Source organism: Pararge aegeria, chromosome 1 (genome assembly GCF_905163445.1).
Source record: "Pararge aegeria chromosome 1, ilParAegt1.1, whole genome shotgun sequence".
NCBI classification, from domain to species: Eukaryota; Metazoa; Arthropoda; class Insecta; order Lepidoptera; family Nymphalidae; genus Pararge; species Pararge aegeria.
This window is the reverse complement of record NC_053180.1, coordinates 9,512,032-9,532,166: the sequence shown is the minus strand read 5'-3', so window position 1 is coordinate 9,532,166 and position 20,135 is coordinate 9,512,032. Positions and strand designations below refer to the sequence as shown.

The 20,135-nt window shown below is 35.8% G+C and overlaps 1 protein-coding gene across 1 annotated transcript in view; it reads right to left on the bottom strand.

Moving 5' to 3' along the window:
* Window positions 1-2,693: 2,693 nt before the first annotated feature.
* The window catches only part of LOC120625037 (agrin), a 74,237-nt gene continuing 56,795 nt past the window's right edge, over window positions 2,694-20,135 (bottom strand). The window contains exons 3-12 of the mRNA XM_039891950.1: window positions 15,844-15,984; window positions 13,647-13,794; window positions 12,441-12,602; window positions 11,124-11,267; window positions 9,770-9,934; window positions 8,728-8,889; window positions 6,970-7,095; window positions 5,823-5,999; window positions 4,671-4,829; window positions 2,694-4,162 (exon numbers count right to left, since the gene is read on the bottom strand). Coding sequence (XP_039747884.1) covers window positions 4,084-4,162; window positions 4,671-4,829; window positions 5,823-5,999; window positions 6,970-7,095; window positions 8,728-8,889; window positions 9,770-9,934; window positions 11,124-11,267; window positions 12,441-12,602; window positions 13,647-13,794; window positions 15,844-15,984 — 1,463 coding nt within the window. The 3' untranslated portion in view covers window positions 2,694-4,083. The remainder of the gene's footprint in view (window positions 4,163-4,670; window positions 4,830-5,822; window positions 6,000-6,969; window positions 7,096-8,727; window positions 8,890-9,769; window positions 9,935-11,123; window positions 11,268-12,440; window positions 12,603-13,646; window positions 13,795-15,843; window positions 15,985-20,135) is intronic.

Below are 20,135 nucleotides of genomic sequence, written 5' to 3'. Positions count from 1 at the left end.
AGTCCGTAAGTTCTGCAAAATTGAAACTGTCTAGGCCGAATTTATTTTGCACAGATGCTAAAGGCAGTCTTTAATTTTTGTGTACTGTTTGTTTAAGGGTGTTTCAAGTGCACAGTTAGAGTATATTGGGCCAACAGTTTTACTAAGAGATACAACCTTGTATACAAAAAAAAAAACAGTCTTGTAAAATGTCATATCTTTAAAAATATTATATGTTAAAGAATCTTGTCAATCCGAATCCGAGATTTGGAGAAAAGCCTATTTTCATAATTTCTGCGTGACATACCTACACACAAATGAATCTGTGCTACTAGTGCATCAGTTTATGGTAAGGTTTATGGTTTGTTACAATGACAAATTTTATTCTGAAGTAGACGTTTTCAAAATTCTGTAATAATTATAACAATTTGGTTATTGAATGTGACGAAATCTGTTATCAACTTATCACATAGCGCTTATATCACTCGTTTGTTTGCGATGGATTTCTCGAATATAACTTTTACAAGCCTAGCCTCGTATACAGTAACATTACAATAAGATTTTTGGTAAAGTAGCTAAGTATCAACGGAATGGCTTGGATATGGTTATTCTCATTCTTTGCTACTGTCGGTTTGTATTTAAACGTTTCTGTAGTTAATCTAAGTTGACTTGAACAAAGATTCAAATCGATATCTACTAATATAATGCTGAACATATTGTTTGCTTATATCCTCCATGGGTTCGATTTCCGGCAGGGAATATTCATGATTTCTGAATTTTTTCTGGTCTGGCCATCCTGCCGACAATAAACGTGCCGCAAAAAGCGGTTTAGCATTGAAGTACAACGTCGCGTAGAAACCGATTAGGGTTTAACATATTACTTCGACTCCATTATCACATACCAAATACAGATTCAAATTCAAATATTCTTTATTCATGTGGTCATGTCACAGGCACTTATGAAGCGTTCATACGTATATGATAACATAAATGTAAGGGGACGGTGATAATTACGTTCGCCAACTTAAACCTAAAGCTACGAGTATTCCAAGTGCGCCCCTGGTCTAAGAAGAGCCCACAAAAGACTTTATGTTATCACCATAGCAATTCATACCCAAGCTTTTTTATCGTTTAAGTAATCCTATATAATCGGACTTTTCTGTAAGCTTACGTTTTAAACAAACTTTGAACTTATTGAGTGACATCTCTAAGATTTTACAATTTCCGTTGAATGAAGTAGCAATATTATGCAGCCTAGTAAACTGAACAAGGAGTTCATTTTTGTTTCTAATATTTATGTTATCCATTTTCTTTTATAATTTTGTTCATCTTCTTTTCTTATGGACATAAATTAAACTTTTAAATATGTACTGACCATGCACCGTTATTAATTTAATCGGAGTGAAGAAACCTGCATGCTGAACAATTTTACATAAGATTCTCAAAGATGTCTGAAGCCTACCAATCGGCATTTGGCCAGACTTAACTCTTTTTATTCTGAGAAGAGACCCATGCCCTGTAGTTGGCCGGTAATGGGAGATGATTGCAATTAAACTCCAACTTCTATCAACACTATTTATTTCCGATTTCAGCTATGCTAACCTCGGATGTGATACATTGTCTTTTTTATTGGAGTGTATGTGATATATATATTATTTTTTAGTCACTATACTAAAATGGAACGACGCCCTGAACATGACAACCTTCTCGAACTTCATGAAGAAATTTAGACAGTTGGTTGATGAAATGTCGGAATACTTCCAGCCCTGTGGATTCCCAATAGAACTGGTGGATAGGTTATGTATTGAAAAAAACGCAATTTGAACATTATCCACTGCTCGAGAGGCCATGTTGTTTTTTGTAGAATTAATATGAATGAAAAGTATTTATACACCGGACCTAATGGCTATTTCTTTTTATCCTTATTTTTAATTGGACGTTGTTAAGCACGTTCTGATTTACTCAAGCTCAAAGTCGGTGCCAAATATAGTGTTTTGGAATCACACGTATAGTTAACCAACCAATAGCGTATGGAGCCTTCGGTTTTTGGTCTGACTCGCATTTGCCTGTTTTATTTTTGTTACCTCTGTATTTTGTTCCTTCTGGATCTATTTTTGTTACCTAGGACGTCTATTTTTAAACAAGTCTAATTTTAGATCTGTAAAATACAAAGATCTGTTTTTGACTGGACTGACATTGGAATTACTTACAGAATTCTATCTATTTAGAGGAATTTGTTTAAATAAAACACAAAAGTTTTTAATATTCATTTTATTTATTTAGAGTTTGTTAAAACACGTAGGTATACAAGGAGTATTATGTATTTACGCATCAAGTTTTGTTATTATTAATAATATTATGAGAAACGCCACTGGAATATCTTACTTGATAATTTGCTATTATAGTATAACACAATCATACCACCCAACAGATACACAAAATAAGTAGTCTAATCTGAAGTTGCAACATGGTGATTTGCGAGGGTTAGAATAACGCCCTCGGCATTGTTGAATCCGAATTCAGATTGGACTAGTTACACGATTAATAACAATTGTACCCACTGGATTATAAAATAACTGTTTTTTTAGTTAATTCTTATTTTCGTGATCGGTATTACACCGACTTCTACTTAATGTTGAAGTAAAGTTTACAATAATAATTGTTATGATTATTGCTACTTAATCCATAATAAAAATATATTCTGTGGATGGTGTGGCTTTCATAAAGAATAATAATCAATTAAAATTATAGCAAATATACAATAAGTATAAGAAAGGTTATAAGTAAATTTCACACATCTTAGTTCAAGTTACATTATAAACATTTTTTTCATTTGTCACTGATCTATAATATAAAATGAAATGTGAGATGAAAGATTGCGCAATAAACCACTAGCTTTTATTTACACGTTCCTAACTATTCAGACAATAAATAGAAATAAATAAAGCAGTCAAAACTTAGGTTGGTACCTATCTAAACGCTAATTATAGAGTAACAATTTTATTTAAAGTTAAATAAAAGTGTGAATATAAATGCAAGGGCGGACTATAATAATTAATTACTAATTTTAATCATCATTTTCGATACATCATTGTGTTTTTCGTCACCATTTATATATTTATCGGAATCGGAGTTTCGCTTCGTCGACTTCGCCAAATTTTATTTATATTTCATGCAGAAATAAGAATTTTTTATCGTCAAATAATTTATAATAAGCTAATTTCTACCACTTTTACTATTCAAAACAGCTAAGAAAGTAGCTCGAGAAAACAATATTTGTGGTGCGTTTTTGTATTCTTTTGAAGACTGCCTTTCCAATAAAAATGTGCGAGACACCTCGGTATGAACAGTTTAAGTGTAGTAACGTGATAAAGGAAGGACACTCATTCTCACAGCTAGGCTTCAGTCTCACATATTAGTATTGATATAACGAACATTGAACTTAATTTGTTATATCTAATCTGCAGAAGTCGATAAAGTAACCATTGCAAACTCTACATCTGAGAATGCTCTTTTATTCAAGCGTAACTTGCGTAGAGAGCATATACCGTATGTCATGAAACGCCACGAAGATTTTCCTGTTTGTCACCGATTATAGCTAGACATCTCGCAACACTCATAGGTCCTGAGGGATCTATATGCTAGCACGTTCTTATGGAACACAGCTATGTTGCCGCATTTGACATAAGTTCCCGAACGAAGACTTCTTATGGATCCTATTCTAAAATTTAGAAGTCCCTTAATACATTAAAAAGTAGAAAATAAATAAAGTATTGACAATTTTACTATTTCAAACAACCTACTCAATTCCACACATATCTATTAATATCACTTTTCTTATTATCCGATTGAGACACCATTATGTGACGTCATATTCTCGATGCCATCTTGAATTTGTACTTACAATAAAAACAAGTCACTGACATGACATAAATCGAAAATGGAAGACGTTTTAGTATTGGTCTCTACAATTAAGTTAGCCTATATTTTACTTAATGTTGGCACTAATTTATAGGACTCTATGTCCAAAATGCATCGATATGTGAAAGCGAAATACGTTGATATGACTTTAATTATTTAAAACTAGACGTATATATTCTTAGTCTATCGGTAAAGATAATTTTTCGGTTCCTCGGCGATAGGTTCTGTGCACGTGCCCAGATGTTTCAGTTGGACAAGACTCCTGAAAAAAGAACATAACACATAGTGATTTATCTAGCTCAGAATAATGCGATAAACGGTTCAAGACGAAAAGCTACAAGAAATCAGAGCAGAGCCGATGAAACGACGTTTGCGACAGAGCCGAAGACAATAAACATTTTTACCAAGAATATTTGATACCCAAATATTTTATAAATAGACCAAATATTTTATATTATCTGTATAATTTTAAAGCCAAAGTCAAAGCAAAGTCAAATATTTATTTATTCAGATAGGCACTTTTCATGCGAAAATATGAACATAGAAGTCAGATTAAGGCGATCTAAGTTGTGTTAACTTCATTGGTTTATGTGATAAAAAATACGGCATTACTCTTGTGTAATAGTACTGTTTGTTTCTCTTAAAAAGCTAATAAATTAATAAATGCCTAATAAAAAAATAAAAACCCGGAGGTATTTTCCTGAAAAAACATAACCAAAACTAACATTTGCACGTATTGTATTCGCAGCATACATGAAGTTTGAATGTACCTTGAACGGCAGTTTTCCATCTCCAAGAAGCATTTGTTTGAGTAAGTCTTATCATCTGTGCCGCACACTGGGTCGTATTCAGGTGGGCAGACTCGCGCACAGCCGGAGTACTGGAAGCGTGCCAGGCACCGCTTCAGTGGTACTACGAACACGTGCTTTCTGCAAATGGTATTAAGTGGTAAAATCGCAATCCTTACATAAACTTCACTATCCGTACATAAACTGTTTCGTTTCTTACGATTGTGTACTGTATTCGGTTGCGTATTAAACTATATTTTGACCAAAAAAGAAAAAAACTCGGAGTAGATGAGTATATAAGGCTATTTCGATTTTAAAGACCTTTAACTGGTAAATCTAATTTCTGGACTGATCGTAGAAGCCACTTCACTTGTAAGAGGAAACTTCGAAATCCGGGATTGGCCAAAAATTGTTAGGTCAGGTTTGGTTAACAATGGTGTTTGCCATGCAATTTGAGATAGATCTTAGTACCACCGAGGGAAATGAGGAATTTGCTAGTTAATTGTTCCTATCCATCACCCACGTTAAGCCTTCGGTCTCGCTTTTGAGAACAAGCATGCAATGATAGTCAAAGACCACCAATCTACATTTGAGCAAAGTGGAAAGACTAAGTTTCATATATCCTCTCCCTACTTCGACTGCGTGGAGACTACCGGCGGGCTTGGACCCGCGGCACAAGCAAACGTTCGAATTAATATATTTTTTATCCTTTGTAGAGCTAAAGCATGATTTTCTATCTCTCCACGCTTTTGAATTTATAATCATCCTCATCATTACATCAAGCCATAACCGGCCCACTAGAGAGAAACCCTACAATAAGAAGGAGTTAAGGCCCTAGTCAACCGCACTGGCCCATTTCGGATTGGTTGACTCCACACACCTTCGAGAACATTATGGAGGACTCTCAGGCATGCCGGTTTCCTCACGATGTTTTCCTTCACCAACTTCGTGCTACGTATAAGTATCTACAGCATACACTGATACCTCAGCTATTTGTAAATTTAACCAGCATCCGTGGACGCTCATAACAGCCGTAAAATTCCTATCATCAGAACATTAGTTATTGAAACCTTTACCACCTAAAAGTTTAGTGGAAAAGAACGAAGAACCGTGTAACCTTTATTTACAACGTACCCGCAGTTCTCCTTCTTCATGATACACTCGTTCTTATAAAACCGGTTATCTGAACCGCACACAAACGCTGGTGTATCTGGACAATCTTCGTGGCAGAGCGCGGTTGTTCTGCAGTGAGCAGCTGCCACAGACACCACGTGCTGTCCGCAAGTTAACTTACGTAGTTCACATTCAGATCTGTAAGAAAGTACAAATATCATAAATACAGCAATCGTCGGTCTCGTTCTAAACTATTAGTCACTCGGGTAAGCCATGTCGGAAATTTAAGGTCAGCGATAAACAAAAAAAACTTTTATCGAAGAGAGGATACATAAAGGTAAAATATAGTTTATAATGTATGTTGATATCAGAATCTACGCTAGGACATTAGGATAAGTCCTGTAATTCTAGTCTTAAGTTGAAAATAAATAAATAAAATATTTTTTTTTTTTTTAAGGCCGCATCCAGCTTATAGAAAAGGGAAGGTTTGCTGAACGTAAGTTATCCTCATCGTCAACCCATCACCTGCCAACTACAGGGTACGGGTCTCCTCTGAGAATTAGAAGGTTTTAGGCCGTAGTCCACCAAGCGCTGGCCAAGTGGGTAGACTTCAGACGCTGGTTACCTCACGATTTCCTTTAAAGCCAGTTTCAGTTCATACGTTGTACCGAGATAGAACTCGGTCCCCCACGAAAGGGAAGCCGAAACCTTGCCCACTATTACCGCTGTGCATAAGATATACCAAATGGTATTGAATAAGTTCGAAATGTTTTAAGTAAAACTAGACTAGTAAAGAATGAACGGCATCGCAACTGGACACTCTGTTGCACAACTCTGAGGTACGTCGTGACAAGTTAAAACTTGTAGCCGTGGGCCAAAGCATATTTTGTCGGTTTAATGAAGAGCTCAAAGATGTGTTTAGTGGATGTGTTAGGTGCGTATCGCCTCAGGTCGCGCTTCAAAATGGAGATCGACAAGGCATCTGATTTCGTCACGTTTTTGCTTTCATCTGGCTGACTTCATCGTCTTTTTTAAGCTGGTAACAGTTCAATCAGAGTTTGGTCGTTATTGTGAAGGTGGGCTAGAAATAAAGGGTTGGCCCCGAAATTGTGACTGATTGATGAAGAAATACTGACCGGGTTATTTTAAAGATTTAAAAATGCCTTACTTATAAACGTTGCCATCCGATCCACAAACAGGTTGTTCGACAGCGTTGTCACAGTTGTCCAAACAATCTGTTTCCATACGTGGTAGTAATGTGCAATTACCGAAGTGGGCCAGCTGGACTCCTTTACTGAAAACACAATAATTAACGTAATTAATTATTCATTAAAATTAATTCATTTCTAGAGTAGGTAATTGATTTAAAGGAAATATAATTAAACACAGTAAATCATTTAAAAGAAAACATGCTTGATTGAGAATGTTGAGTTTAATTTTAGTTTTAGGTACCTAAATTTTTTTATCCCATTACAAGTGATTGACAAACTCGTGTGAGTTTCAGGATGCGAAGAATAATAATTTCAGTTAGAACTTGATGGCTGGTAACTGGTGGTCCGTGGTAGGTAAGTGATGATAGACGGCCGAGTGGCGCAGTGGGCAGCGACGCTGCTTTCTGAATCCAAGATCGTGGGTTCGATTCCCACAACTGGAAAATGTTTGTGTGATGAACATTAATTATTTTCAGTGTCTGGGTGTTTATCTGTATATTATAAGTATTTATGTGTATTATATTCATAAAAAATATTCATCATCTATATCAGTACCCATAACACAAGCTACGCTTACTTTGGGGCTAGATGGCGATGTGTGTATTGTCGTAGTAATTATTTATTTATTTATTTATTATTTATTATGATGCAGTCTAAGATTATAGCGGGCAAATCTGATAGAGGTATGGGTTAAATTATCTGCCATACGCTTAATCAGTTTCTACGCGGCATGGTACCGGACCGTTTCGATTCGATTTCGATTCCATTTCGATTTCGAAATTATCGCAATATCGAATTGTTTAGTTTGCACGTCTTTGTCGGCACGTGATTACACCAGCAGGGCCAGTACAGGCAGGGGACATAAATTAATGTATCCACGTGCTGAAGCACGGGAAAATGGAATAAGAGAACTTCACTCCCTTTTATTATTACTCATATATTATTTGGATATTATTTCCGCTGTGCTTTGAGAGTTGATAAAGCTGTGAGAGAAGATAAATTTATATCCTTCCCCCGGGGAGATAATTGTCTCCTGTCCATACCACGCAGCACAATTATAAATGTGGCATTCATTATAACCATGAACAAGTATTTTGGCTGCAATTTCCCAAATGACTCAAGACAAATATGAAAAAGAAAAAACATGAAAGAAAGAAATAGAAACCCAGACGTACTACTTCTTAAAATCTTTATGCTACAAATAGTTGAATCAACTTAGGATGAGAAAACAGGGGAAAATCAAATCGTCGATCTCGACAAATTTTTATTTGTAAAATCGGTCAGAGCAGCTACGGGGAAAGACAGGCACAGCACGACTAAATAGTTTTTTCAAATACATATTTATCAAATTTGTCGCAGCTATACCATCGTCTTATTATGTTTACGGGACTTATTTCGTCGCGCGATGTGAATTAATGTATGAGTCGCCGCTGCCAAACAAATATACAAAGCATTATTCTTGGTATATTTCTATACATTTGTTACAGCGACTAGCCGCTTTGCAGACGTGGCCAGTACGTTCTTTGCTTTCTTTTTAAATTCCACTACAGGTTAGTACTAGACTGCTGGTGGTAAGTGATGATACAATGAACAATCTAAGATGGTAGTGGCCTAACCAGTTAGGAAGTACAGTAGTTATAACCCCTAATCGGTTTCTAATTAAATTCACAGCGCTCCACGTTGCGTCAGAGAGGTATACTTATAGGTTTACTTACAGGCAAGTAGCGACCTTCAACAGGCATGGGTTGGGGTACACGTTAGCATCAGTGCCGCAAACAGGATCAGTCTCGGAGGGGCACTTCACTTTCAAACACTTGCTCATCTTACCCTTGCACTTCTCCATATCAACTTTCTTCACTATCTTCCTGTTGCTTGCTCTGAAAGGTATTACAAAACATTATATAACACATAGCGGAGCGGTGAGAGCCTAGTGGGTGAGGCATCGGTTTTCACGGAGACCGTGTTCGAGCCCTAGCGCGCAACATTGACTTTTCGGAGTTATGTACGATTTTAATTTAAACAATTTAGACGGCCGAGTGGCGATTCGATTCCCACAACTGGAAAATGTTTGTGTGATGAACATGAATGCTTTTGAGTGTCTGGGTGTTAATCTAGATATATATTAAAAGTATTTATGTGTATTATATTCATAAAAAAATATTCATCAGCTATCTCAGTACCCATAATATAGGCTACGCTTACTTTGGGGCTAGATGGCGATGTATGTATTGTCGTAGTATATTTATTTATTATTTTATTTAGTTTAAATATCACTTGCTTTAAACGGTCAAGTTAAACATCGCGAGTAAACCTGCATGCCTGTGAGTTCGCCATAATGTTCTCAATGGCGTGTGAAGTCTACTAATCCGCACTTCGCCAGATTGGTAGACGGCCTTAACCATTCTTATGCTGAAAAGAAACTTGTGCCCTGTAGTGTTCTAGCAATGGGTTGATGATGATGATGATGATGATGATGATGATACAGCATATTATTAAGATCCCCTTTATTAAGAGCTTTATTATCCTTACTTTTGCAAACTTGGCGTGTGGTGACTGCAGCTCAGAATAAATTTGTCACCATCCCTTCTCTTCCCGCGGGTGTCGTACAAAGCGACTAAGGGAATATAACGGAGAATAGACAGTAGCATCCTATTGTGCAACTGTCTATTCTCACCCAGCTGTGTAATTGTGGGCATTCCCATTGGGAGACGCCTCTAGTCCAACAGTAAACTGTTATGGCTATCGATGCAAACTTACCCGCAGTTAAGCATTTTCATTTCGCAATCATTTCTGTAAATGTTTTCGTCTGAACCACAAACCAACTTCTCCCTTTGCCCAGAACAGTCAGTAGGGCAGGAATCACCTCCAGATGTCCTTTCTTGTGATACGCAAAACGCCATGGGTACTTCAAAGACGTGTTTACTGAAATCGAAAAAAAACTATTGAAATGGATTTTATTGGATATTGGATAGAAGCCGGCGTTACTTTGCGGAAATCGATAATAAATTATGAAAATTAAACTTAATTTGCTATATTCCGCGAACAGCAGGATAATCTGTGTGTATAATTTATAATTTCTTCAATCCGTATACTCCACACCACATAGATTAACAGAGAAGCAGCAAATTAAGCTTGATTTTATTAATTTACTTCATTTTCTTATTTTCCTGCTTCACCTGCTTTAAAAGTAATTTTAATGGAATGTTGGTAAATTAATTGTACCTATAGCCCATTAACCCGCATAGGAGCAGAGTGGTAGATCTACGCTCTAAAACGGTCTCTCCTGTGAGAGGCGAGGCCTGTACTCATCAGTGGGACTTGAATAGGCTGCTGGAATATGGTGAGTTACTTACTTAACTTGCGTACGTATGTGAAAAATAATAAAATGAATTAAGATTTTTCCTTCCAAAGATAACCTTCCAATGGAAGCCGGGAATTAACCAACTCGGCTCAACGTACCTCACTGTTAAACGGCCAAGTTTCAAATAAGTAATCTCGAAAACGTTAGTATTAAGTAATAAATTAATAAAATCCTTTAGTTTGTAGTCCACGATATTAAATGATTACTTCAGTAAGTACATTATCCCACGTGAAGTGTTCTTCTGTGATAGGCATAGTTCTTTTACCCGACCGCTTGTTCTTAATGAAAAGGTTGCTTTCGATTACCATTCCTTATAAGATAGGAAATTGAATGTTAAATTGCAATAATTGTTAATATTTGATAAGAGCAACTGCTGTCGCAGGGCCCACTTGGACGAGGTTCGCCACCAATAGAGTACAGTGGGGCAAGATGGGTACCTACATAACTTCATCATACATTATTATTATTTATTTTTTTGTAACGCGATGTTACTTGGGATTAAATGGCTTATTTATTTATTTTAAGAACAATTGCTGAGTTTCCTGTCGGCTTGTTTTCGGTTGAGTCCGTCTTCCGAACCAGTGATAGAGGCACTACATATAGACCGACTTGACGTTTTTAAAGTACTTGTAGAGACATCATTGAATTTTTAATTTTGTCAACCCTCCTTAGAAATGTTTTAGCATTGTTCAACAATTAATTAGTTATTAATTCTTTAAATATATCTTAAGCTTTTGTAATGCAACAAACCCGCAATTAGTAGCCTTCATCCTGCAAGCGTTGGCATACAGTTTCCCATCAGACCCGCATGTGGGTCGGGATGCTCTCCAGCAAGACTCTCGGCAGTGACGCGTTGTTTGGCAGTGCTTCTTATTAGTCCTTACAACTCCTTGTCTGAAATTAAAACATATTTATAGAGGAATAACAGGTACTCAGGACATCTTCCTCTTACAACTTTTAATAAATCCTATACTTCAATACTGACCCACCGAGTCCCAAATTCTCGACTCGTCAGTGTTCCAGCCTGATATTAAATAGCCAAGTGAAATTAAGTTATTGAAATCTAACAGTTAGTTACGGACACAAACGCGTGCTCCAAAAAAAAAGAAAATATTTGTCTCTATTATTAGAATAGGTCCAGTAAAAAGCAGCAGTGCCGAAAGAAATAGAAAAGGCCACATTACAAATTTCAAGGCAAAGTTTTACTATTCTTCGTCCTATGGGACAAATGGTCTAGGTATACCTAAAAGTGGGACATTAATAATTTAATTAATATACTACTATTATGACAGGATCATATCGTTTTGATTTGACTTCTACTGCTATTAAAAATATACAATTGTAATCCACAGCTATTTATTTGTATTATATATTCTTTATTTCTGGATATCTTAAAATTACCTACATAAATTATTCATGCTAACTTTCCTCACAATAGGTAACATGAAGATATAAAAACTCTCTCTCCATTAGGGCAGCACCCAGGATGGCTAGTATGGGCACACAATTAAAGGATAAAAAACGATCTTTTCCCACAGGTTTATCAGAGCACAGCGCACAAATGAAAATAATATCCAAATAATATGTGTATTATAATAAACGGGGGTGAACTTCTCCTATGTAATAGGAGTTCCTGTGCTTCAGCAGTTGGCACTTTAATTCTATGCCCTGTCAGGGCATATAATCGGGAGATATAATTTTTGTTTCCTGCCTGTGTTAGCCCTGCTGGGATGGAAGTCGGGACACTAGAACGTTTGTACGAAAGATTTAACGTTGTAGTATATTATGTGATATTTTGATTTAGGGGCTCTGATTTTTATTGCCCTACCAACCCATTCCTCATAAGAATTAATTTCACCAAAGGTTGTCTGGAAAAGATCGCTTTAGCGATCTTTAGCCCGCCTTTGCACAGCTAAACTAGGATTTAAGTTTTTCTATTGTTTCTTTTTTTTATTGTATTTTGGTTTTGTGCTTGCAATAAAGAATTCAATCAATCAATAGAACTTCGATATTGATACTTGATAGTTATATAAAGCTTTCATGAAATAAATATTCGCATATACTGACCCGCATGTAAGCAGCTTCATTTGACACGTGCTTTTGTATACGTTCCCATCAGAACCACAAATCGGCCCGTCCAACGGAGCCTGTGAACAATCTACGGGGCAGTTCTCTCGATGTGCGCTTATGTTATTGCATGCACCCAAGTGGGAGAGGCCGATGCCAACTCTGAAATATAGAAATAGAAAGATACAGTTCATGTCATTTCATAACTCCTACCCGGTATTTAAAAAAAAGCTTATCGCTTAGCTAACACATAACACCTATTCTTTCCTATCTTTATGATTATTTTTGCTGTGTTTACATGTCATTATGATTAATTTCTGTGAATATCATGGTCACTTTTTATCGATGTACATATAAGGGAATGTGTAGAATATTGTACAAGTTTATCACTGTATATGGTAATATGTATATTGTTAGTGTCCTTAATAAAAAAATAAATGTCTCAATACTTCGAATCGAATGAAAATGAAAAAAATAATACATTTTAATTTTAAATCCAATTTATAAGTACATATATTTTTCACTACATGTCAGCTTACATGGCAGCTGAGATGTCTAAAAGGATAGCGATTTTACCTGTTTGGGAAATGGCACCCAAAATCGGTATCTACGTGGGCATACCAAATCGCTTGGCGGCACATATTTGTCGGTAAAGTGGAAAATAGCCTCGACCCATCCTACGATCTAATCCGGGGACCTTCCCTTTAAACTCAGCACTCACCACTGCGCCAAGAAGGTTGTCAAAAATAATATAACTAAATTATATTGTACCGATATTGTACCTACTCCTAGAAATCATCAATCTATACCACTAGACGACAGATTTGGTCTTGTCTTTAGTTGGATGGATTTTTAAAAGGCCTATTTAATTGCCTTCCTAGTAGAACTAGTGCTACTGACATAGCTCAGCGAGTCACGAAGATGTATTGGCAATGGTCGGGGCACTTTACTCGAAGAACCCATATAGGTCGGGGTCCCAACGGGCTGGAATAATAGTCGCGAAGATTTATTGGCATTGGGCAATTCCGCACCAGCAAAACGCAGCATTGCCCGACCCCCAACGATGTGGACAGACGACATAAAACGAGTAGCTGAGAGCCGCTGGAAACATGCAGCCCAGGAACGTGGATTTCCCTACAGAGGACCTTTGTCCACTAGACGGCAATCGGTTAGATTGATAAAGATCATGAATTGTCTAAAACTAACCTGCATATTTCAACCTGCAGCATGCATCGATTTAAGTACGTTCTGCCATTGGTACCACAAACAGGATCTCGTTCACCAGTACAGCGGTGTTCACATTTAGAGCCCTGCGCCCTAGAGCACGAACCTTGGTCTTGGGCCAATCTCACACCTGCAAGTTAAAATTGGTATATCGTTTACAAGAATTTGAACTCTATTTGTACACTACTACGAAGTTAGGGAAATAAAATAAGAATAGTAATTAACAGATTGAGGTAGATTACAAAATGCCTTATCGCTTAATAGCGAACTCTGCCAGGCAGTCTTAGGATTAGGACAACATAATTGAGAACAAATAGGTGTAATTACTACATTCACATACGAATACATAACCAAAAATGCACCAATAAACAATAAAAATTATATGCTCATCAACAACCCATTAATACTTAAAAGAACATAAATATAAACATTTAAGAGTGCGTAACCACTTAGATAATGGGTATGGAGTAAAATAGTAAAATGGTAGTAGGTATACAGTTCTAGGTAGCTAAACAGGTTCAGGATAAATTTATTCCTAGTATGAAAGAAGAGGTCTGTACTAGAAAGTGACATTTCTTCCACCTTGAAAATGACGGTTCCTATGGGATACATTTGAAGCTCAAGACTAATATTACCTCTTCAACCTAAAACAACTGAACCGATTTTGATGAAAGGTTAGAGTGACTTATCTCTTGCAATACACAAGATTGTTTTAAATTTGGAACCCTTGGAACATGTCTATACTAATAACAACTGTTTGAATGCGTTAATCTTCGGAATTATCGGCGTGTCGGATTTGAAAAACCTTTGTACCATGTAGATGCTTGAGGAACTTTATAGGCTATTTAACATCTTCCAAAGAATTAATGGTGTCGATCAACGGGTGGGCTATGCGACGCGGTAGGTCATAGAGTAATAGCTTGTTTGGGACATATTTTCATTTGAGAAGTTGTGCATTAGATAGCGTTTTAATGTAAGACATCACTAATCAAATTCACATTGCAAATCTTTGGATATTGGATAGAAGCAGGCGTAACTTTGCGGAAATCCATGATTTATTATGAAAATTAAGCTTAATTTGCTATACTCCGCAAAAAGCAGGAGAATCTGTATGGTGTTATTAATCATTTCTTCAATCCTTATACTCCACACCAAACAGATCTTAGGCCATGTACGCTCTACGCACGTTTCGCTACGAAACCGGAGCATCCTCAGGAGATGTTGACTTTACAATGAATAATTGTTAAGACAGCAAACAATTATTCATTGTAAAGTCAACATCATCGCGGAGTATATCAAATTAGCCTAATTTTCATAATATTGCAGATCTTTGAATTTCATTGATTTTTTCTCTGCTGTAATATTTTTTTACTGCACGTAAACTTTTCTCTTAAATCCTTCTATCTATTGCTGAAAACTGCATTTAAATCCACTGCGTAGTTTAAAAGATCTCAGCGTACAAACAGCCGGAGCGATTTTCTTTAATAATATGTAAAGGAAGCAGGGAAGAAGGAAAACAGACCGTAAAGCAAGCGAAGCCTAGAATATCTATACATCCAGAAGATAAATTATACATTGTGCGCTACTAAAGATAAGTTAAGGTAGCGAGATCTTAACATAAATTCTGTTAGCAACCGCGTAAGCGTGGGCGGATTACGCTTTGTAACTGAAAAGTAGCCTATATCAAGAGATAACGTCTAGATACCGGATGCGGGATGGACGATGGGCCTTCGCTTAAGCATTATCATGAAAATACGAGTACATTAAGTAGTTGATAATACTAAAGCCATGTACTCACTAGTAAACATTTCTGGTCATATTAATAATAGGAATACAAATTATTTTACGTTTAATGTTAACACACTACTAGAAATGTATTGCCAGAATATGGCATACTCCTTGCAACCTAAAGAACCTACGAATTTTTTATTCCAGAAAACCTGTAATTTAAAATGCGATGTTTTGCATAGTGCAAGTTTTTCATCTGTATAATGAGATACTTTAAGCTGCGGAATTAAAAAATAACATAATGTTCTCAAATATGAAGTCTACCAAACATGCGTCGGTAAGACATTGGTAATAATGAATAAAATATGATCTAAGAAATGGATTTGATTTACTTTTGTTGATATAGTATGATTTTACTCTATATTCGAGGGTAGTATTTGAATGACTTCACCTTTTCCACAAGTCTTCTTCCGCATCTCACAGAGGGAGGGGTAGATGTAGCCATCGGTGGCGCAAACTGGCTCGCCCTGAAGCGCTGGCCCACAAATACGTGGGCAGGATGCGTCCCTGGCGCCATTGCAATATGATGCCGCTGAAATACAAAAAAAAAATATATCGATATGAAGCAGGCGGTTCATTAAAGATTTCCATGACATTTAAACAAAATTAATAGACTGACTTTAGAGACGATCGAAGTTAGTAAACAATTTAATCTTCAGATAGCAGATTGAATTTAGTAGTGCTATGCTTATCTATAGGAAAAGGAGGAAAATAATAAAGAACTACAAATTCAATATGTCAACTGAAGATGTGGGATTAAATGTTGTCAATCAATAAATTCATCGATAAGTTTAATGATTTTTGGCTGTTTAATAACTGTGTGTAATGCCTGTACAATGAAGGGATCGCTCGATTTGAATGATTGAGATAATGATTTAGTGACAATAAGACAACCGCGGTATTAGAAACTTTTAAAAATTAAAAGTTTTCGAAATCGTAATTGTATAAGAAATATATTCGCAAAACAGTACACCGTACAATTTAGAACCTCCTCCGATTTTTTAGCCTGTTTAAAGTGTATATTAGGCACCGACCTCTTAGTTTTTCGTTTTTCTTAGAGTTCAGTGATATTAAGAGTAATTTGCTATAATTCTTGACAACCAGTCAAATGTTATTTTATGACGCAGCACCTGAAATAACCATCGCAACTGACAGTCAACATAGACCTAGGAATACCAACAACAAATAGGATATTTGGGAATTTTTATCCTAGGGCTTTTATTTTTTATACCAACGCCTAGTTTGGACAACTATATATATTATTTATATAAAATCATTATTAAAAACAACTCAGAATTTTAAATAGCACTTATTCAAGCGTTTCTCTTACCGAATAAACATAATATTACGCAATTCGGCATGATGGCGGAGAAATCGGTGTGCATATATAAAAAAATACAAGGAATTGCGATATTCCACATTTTTCGGAAGTCGTTTAAAATAATATATTCGTATCAGGCTTGTCTATCAAGTATTTGTCAAAGAAAGTGAACAACAATTTAAACATAAAATTAGCATAACTAGTAACTAATATATACTTACATAAATCGCATTAAAATTCCCTGATTTTCTTAATTTATAGAAACTCTCTACGTATTTCAAATAATTAAGCCACGTTATGCGAAATCCTCATAGACGGAGGGGACTGCAAGATCTAAATAAGAGTTCTTAGCATGCCTCGCATTCTTTTCTTGAGAGAGCTATAAACTAAGCGAATAAAACTGTTTTTAAGATTCTAATATAATATTACTATACTCTTGCATTGATATAATAATAATGAAGTCTTGCTTTATTTTATGGTCACATGAGCTCGATTTATGGTTGAATCAATTTTGGGTAAGACCTTTGGTAGAAGCGGAATTGGCTTTCTGGTTGGATAAACCTAAAGCTTTAATAAGCTATAGAGTGGATTAACGGAATGGTTATAAATCTATCGAGTTTTTTCGCTTTAGACATAGGTAATTTAAGACATTACAATAACACTAACGGTGAGGAAACACTGCATAAGTATAAAATGCATAGAGATTGAATACGTTATTTGGATGCGAGAACAAAAGAAACCGATACTAACTGGCCAACCGCACACGCGCTGTCTTTTTGTTGGCCTTCGTTTAGGGACATCTGGCTATCTTAGGAAAAAGAAATCTCCGTAAGTTTAGAACAGCTTCGAAAAGAACAATATTATAAAATTTATTTTATAACGTAACTTGCACTTCAAACTACAAACTTTTATTACAAGCTTGTTTCATGGCTCCGCTTAATTTAGAAAATGGCTGGCGGCGTTCTGTGCGAACTACGAAACTGCATTAGGTCCGCAGTTCCACAGGTTCTGTTTAAAAGTATATTACGCTACAAATAACAGTGCATAAAGTTTAAATTATTTTAAATTAGAGAAAATGCGATGTTTCTAAAAATATCTATGCAAAAAACCTATTGCTAGTAATTCAAAGATGATTTTATTCACTTACTTTAAAGTTTTTCTCTGCTTTCAATTATATAATAATATTATGTATTCATTTATTCGGCAACATTGCGAAAACATTCGCAGGTAATAATCTGGACACAAGCGGCACAGGACCGTCCGGTTTTGAACTCCCTCCAAAATACTTATGTATATCATTAGGTATATTCAAAATCAATCAATTGAAGTTGGCTTACTTTATAAGCACACTTGAAACGTCAAGTCTGTTTGTTTGTAATGACTACCACCGGTATTTAAAACGTATGATTTTACAACCAAAGTATCTATATAGTAGCCATTATTACTTTTCTACTGTTAATCAATATGTTTTCTCGCCGTCTGTACGCTGGAATGTTTTATACCCGCCGATAAGGAGATTCAAATATTTGTATAGTTTAAAATAAATTCAAAATAGCTCGCTTATCCCACCTTTTATCTTTTTCACTAGCGTCGCGTGCTACGGCTTTGTACGTTTTTTGCTCCGAGGTCTTTGCATTGTGCTGTGATAAATTTAGAATAAGTAAGTGATTTTTGTATTAAACTTATTCAATGCGCTTACTCAAATACCCACTTCTCAGAACTGTTATTTTCTTGGTGGTCAATTTCGGTGTTTTTATTTTTATAACAAGTGTACGATGTTCTGACATCATTTTAAAATACGCAAGAAACGCCATTGGGATAAACTGTTTATTGAAGTGAAAGGTAACAAGAACGCGTGCTTTTATTAATATTTAGAGCGTTTAGAATTTACACTTAGAGATTAATTAATAGATTCAATTCTGAAGATTTATTCTCGTATGCTTTTTATTTTTATGTGTACAATTTATGGCTTCAAAGCACGCGCATGTGGGTATAGCCAGTGTTTAATCGGGCCGATTGTTAAGATACGGCTATTCATTTTGTTTTGGAAGTTAAAGGAGAATTAAGAAACATAATTTATTAAACTCCTTATAATCTATGTTGCAGCTTTGTCACAGTAATTGCCAAAGTTCATCAAAAGCCTATAACAGTCCACTGCTGGACTAAAGGTGTCTACCAACGGTTTGCCTGTAATCTCCATGCTGGGCAGACGGATGGTGGTCATAGTCAGTGGCGTGCACTTCATACATGCACAAAAGCACTGCATACCCAAATTATTTTATATAACTCGTGCATACCCTGGTCGAAAACCCCATGCACGCCACTGGTCATAGTATATAGTAGTAGTAGCACAGAGGACGCCCCTGCTCGTTTTCCATTATATTCCCTAAGTAGCCGCATGATATCTGCGGGAAGAAGATGGTGACAACTGTTTTTTGATCTGCTTTCATCACACGGTACTCATATATTTTAAGTTTACTCCTGACTAATTAAAACTTCATCGCCTTATTTATAAACAATTAATATTTACCCATCTATAAAAAAAAGGCTGGTTTTTAAAAATAATTGATAATGTCCTGTACAACAGATTTATGATATTAATAAACTCATTTAAAGGATTTTTAGAATTTAAACTATCGTGCTAGTAAACATTTAGTTGAATTAATGAACTTTACTGGTCTTTGTTGTGAGTTCAACCACTAACGAGTGCTAAACCCTACTATAAAGAGTGCAGAGGATCAATAAAAGTAACGTACCTAGTACCCTTGAGGTAAGAATGGAATGGGGACATTTCCCTATTAGATGACTCTCGGTGCAAATGCAGTGTCGAGGTGGTGCTGGCATAATGATTAATTTATGGCTGACACTAACTGAGCTCATTCAATCTTCATTGCTGTAGGTTAAGCAATTAAATATTTTTTTTCTAGTACATACCTACCGTACTTAGTTAAAAAATATTTCGAAATGCTAACCTTTTGTTTGTCGTCGCCCTTCTCTGAAGCGAGTTACATTTTTGGTAAGGTGAGTAGCGTGTCCCGTCTTTATTAATTTGATTGCTCAAAAAATGTATTATCCAGCATTTATTTATTTATTTGGCACTGGCCAAATAAATAAATAATCATGCAGCTCATGTTCTGCGTCAGAGTAAATTAAGGTTTTATCAAAAAAAACCTCGTGACAAAAAAAAAAGCTCTTCCTTATTCAACTTTTCTCTATTACTTGATTACTCTTCCTTCCTTGAATACTCTATACTTTGTTACTCTTCCTTATTCAACTTTTCTCTATGCCAAAAATAGTGGATAAGTTTTTTTATTAGTTGTTTATAATATTACTTAGGATTGAAAAATACCTATTAGACCCGG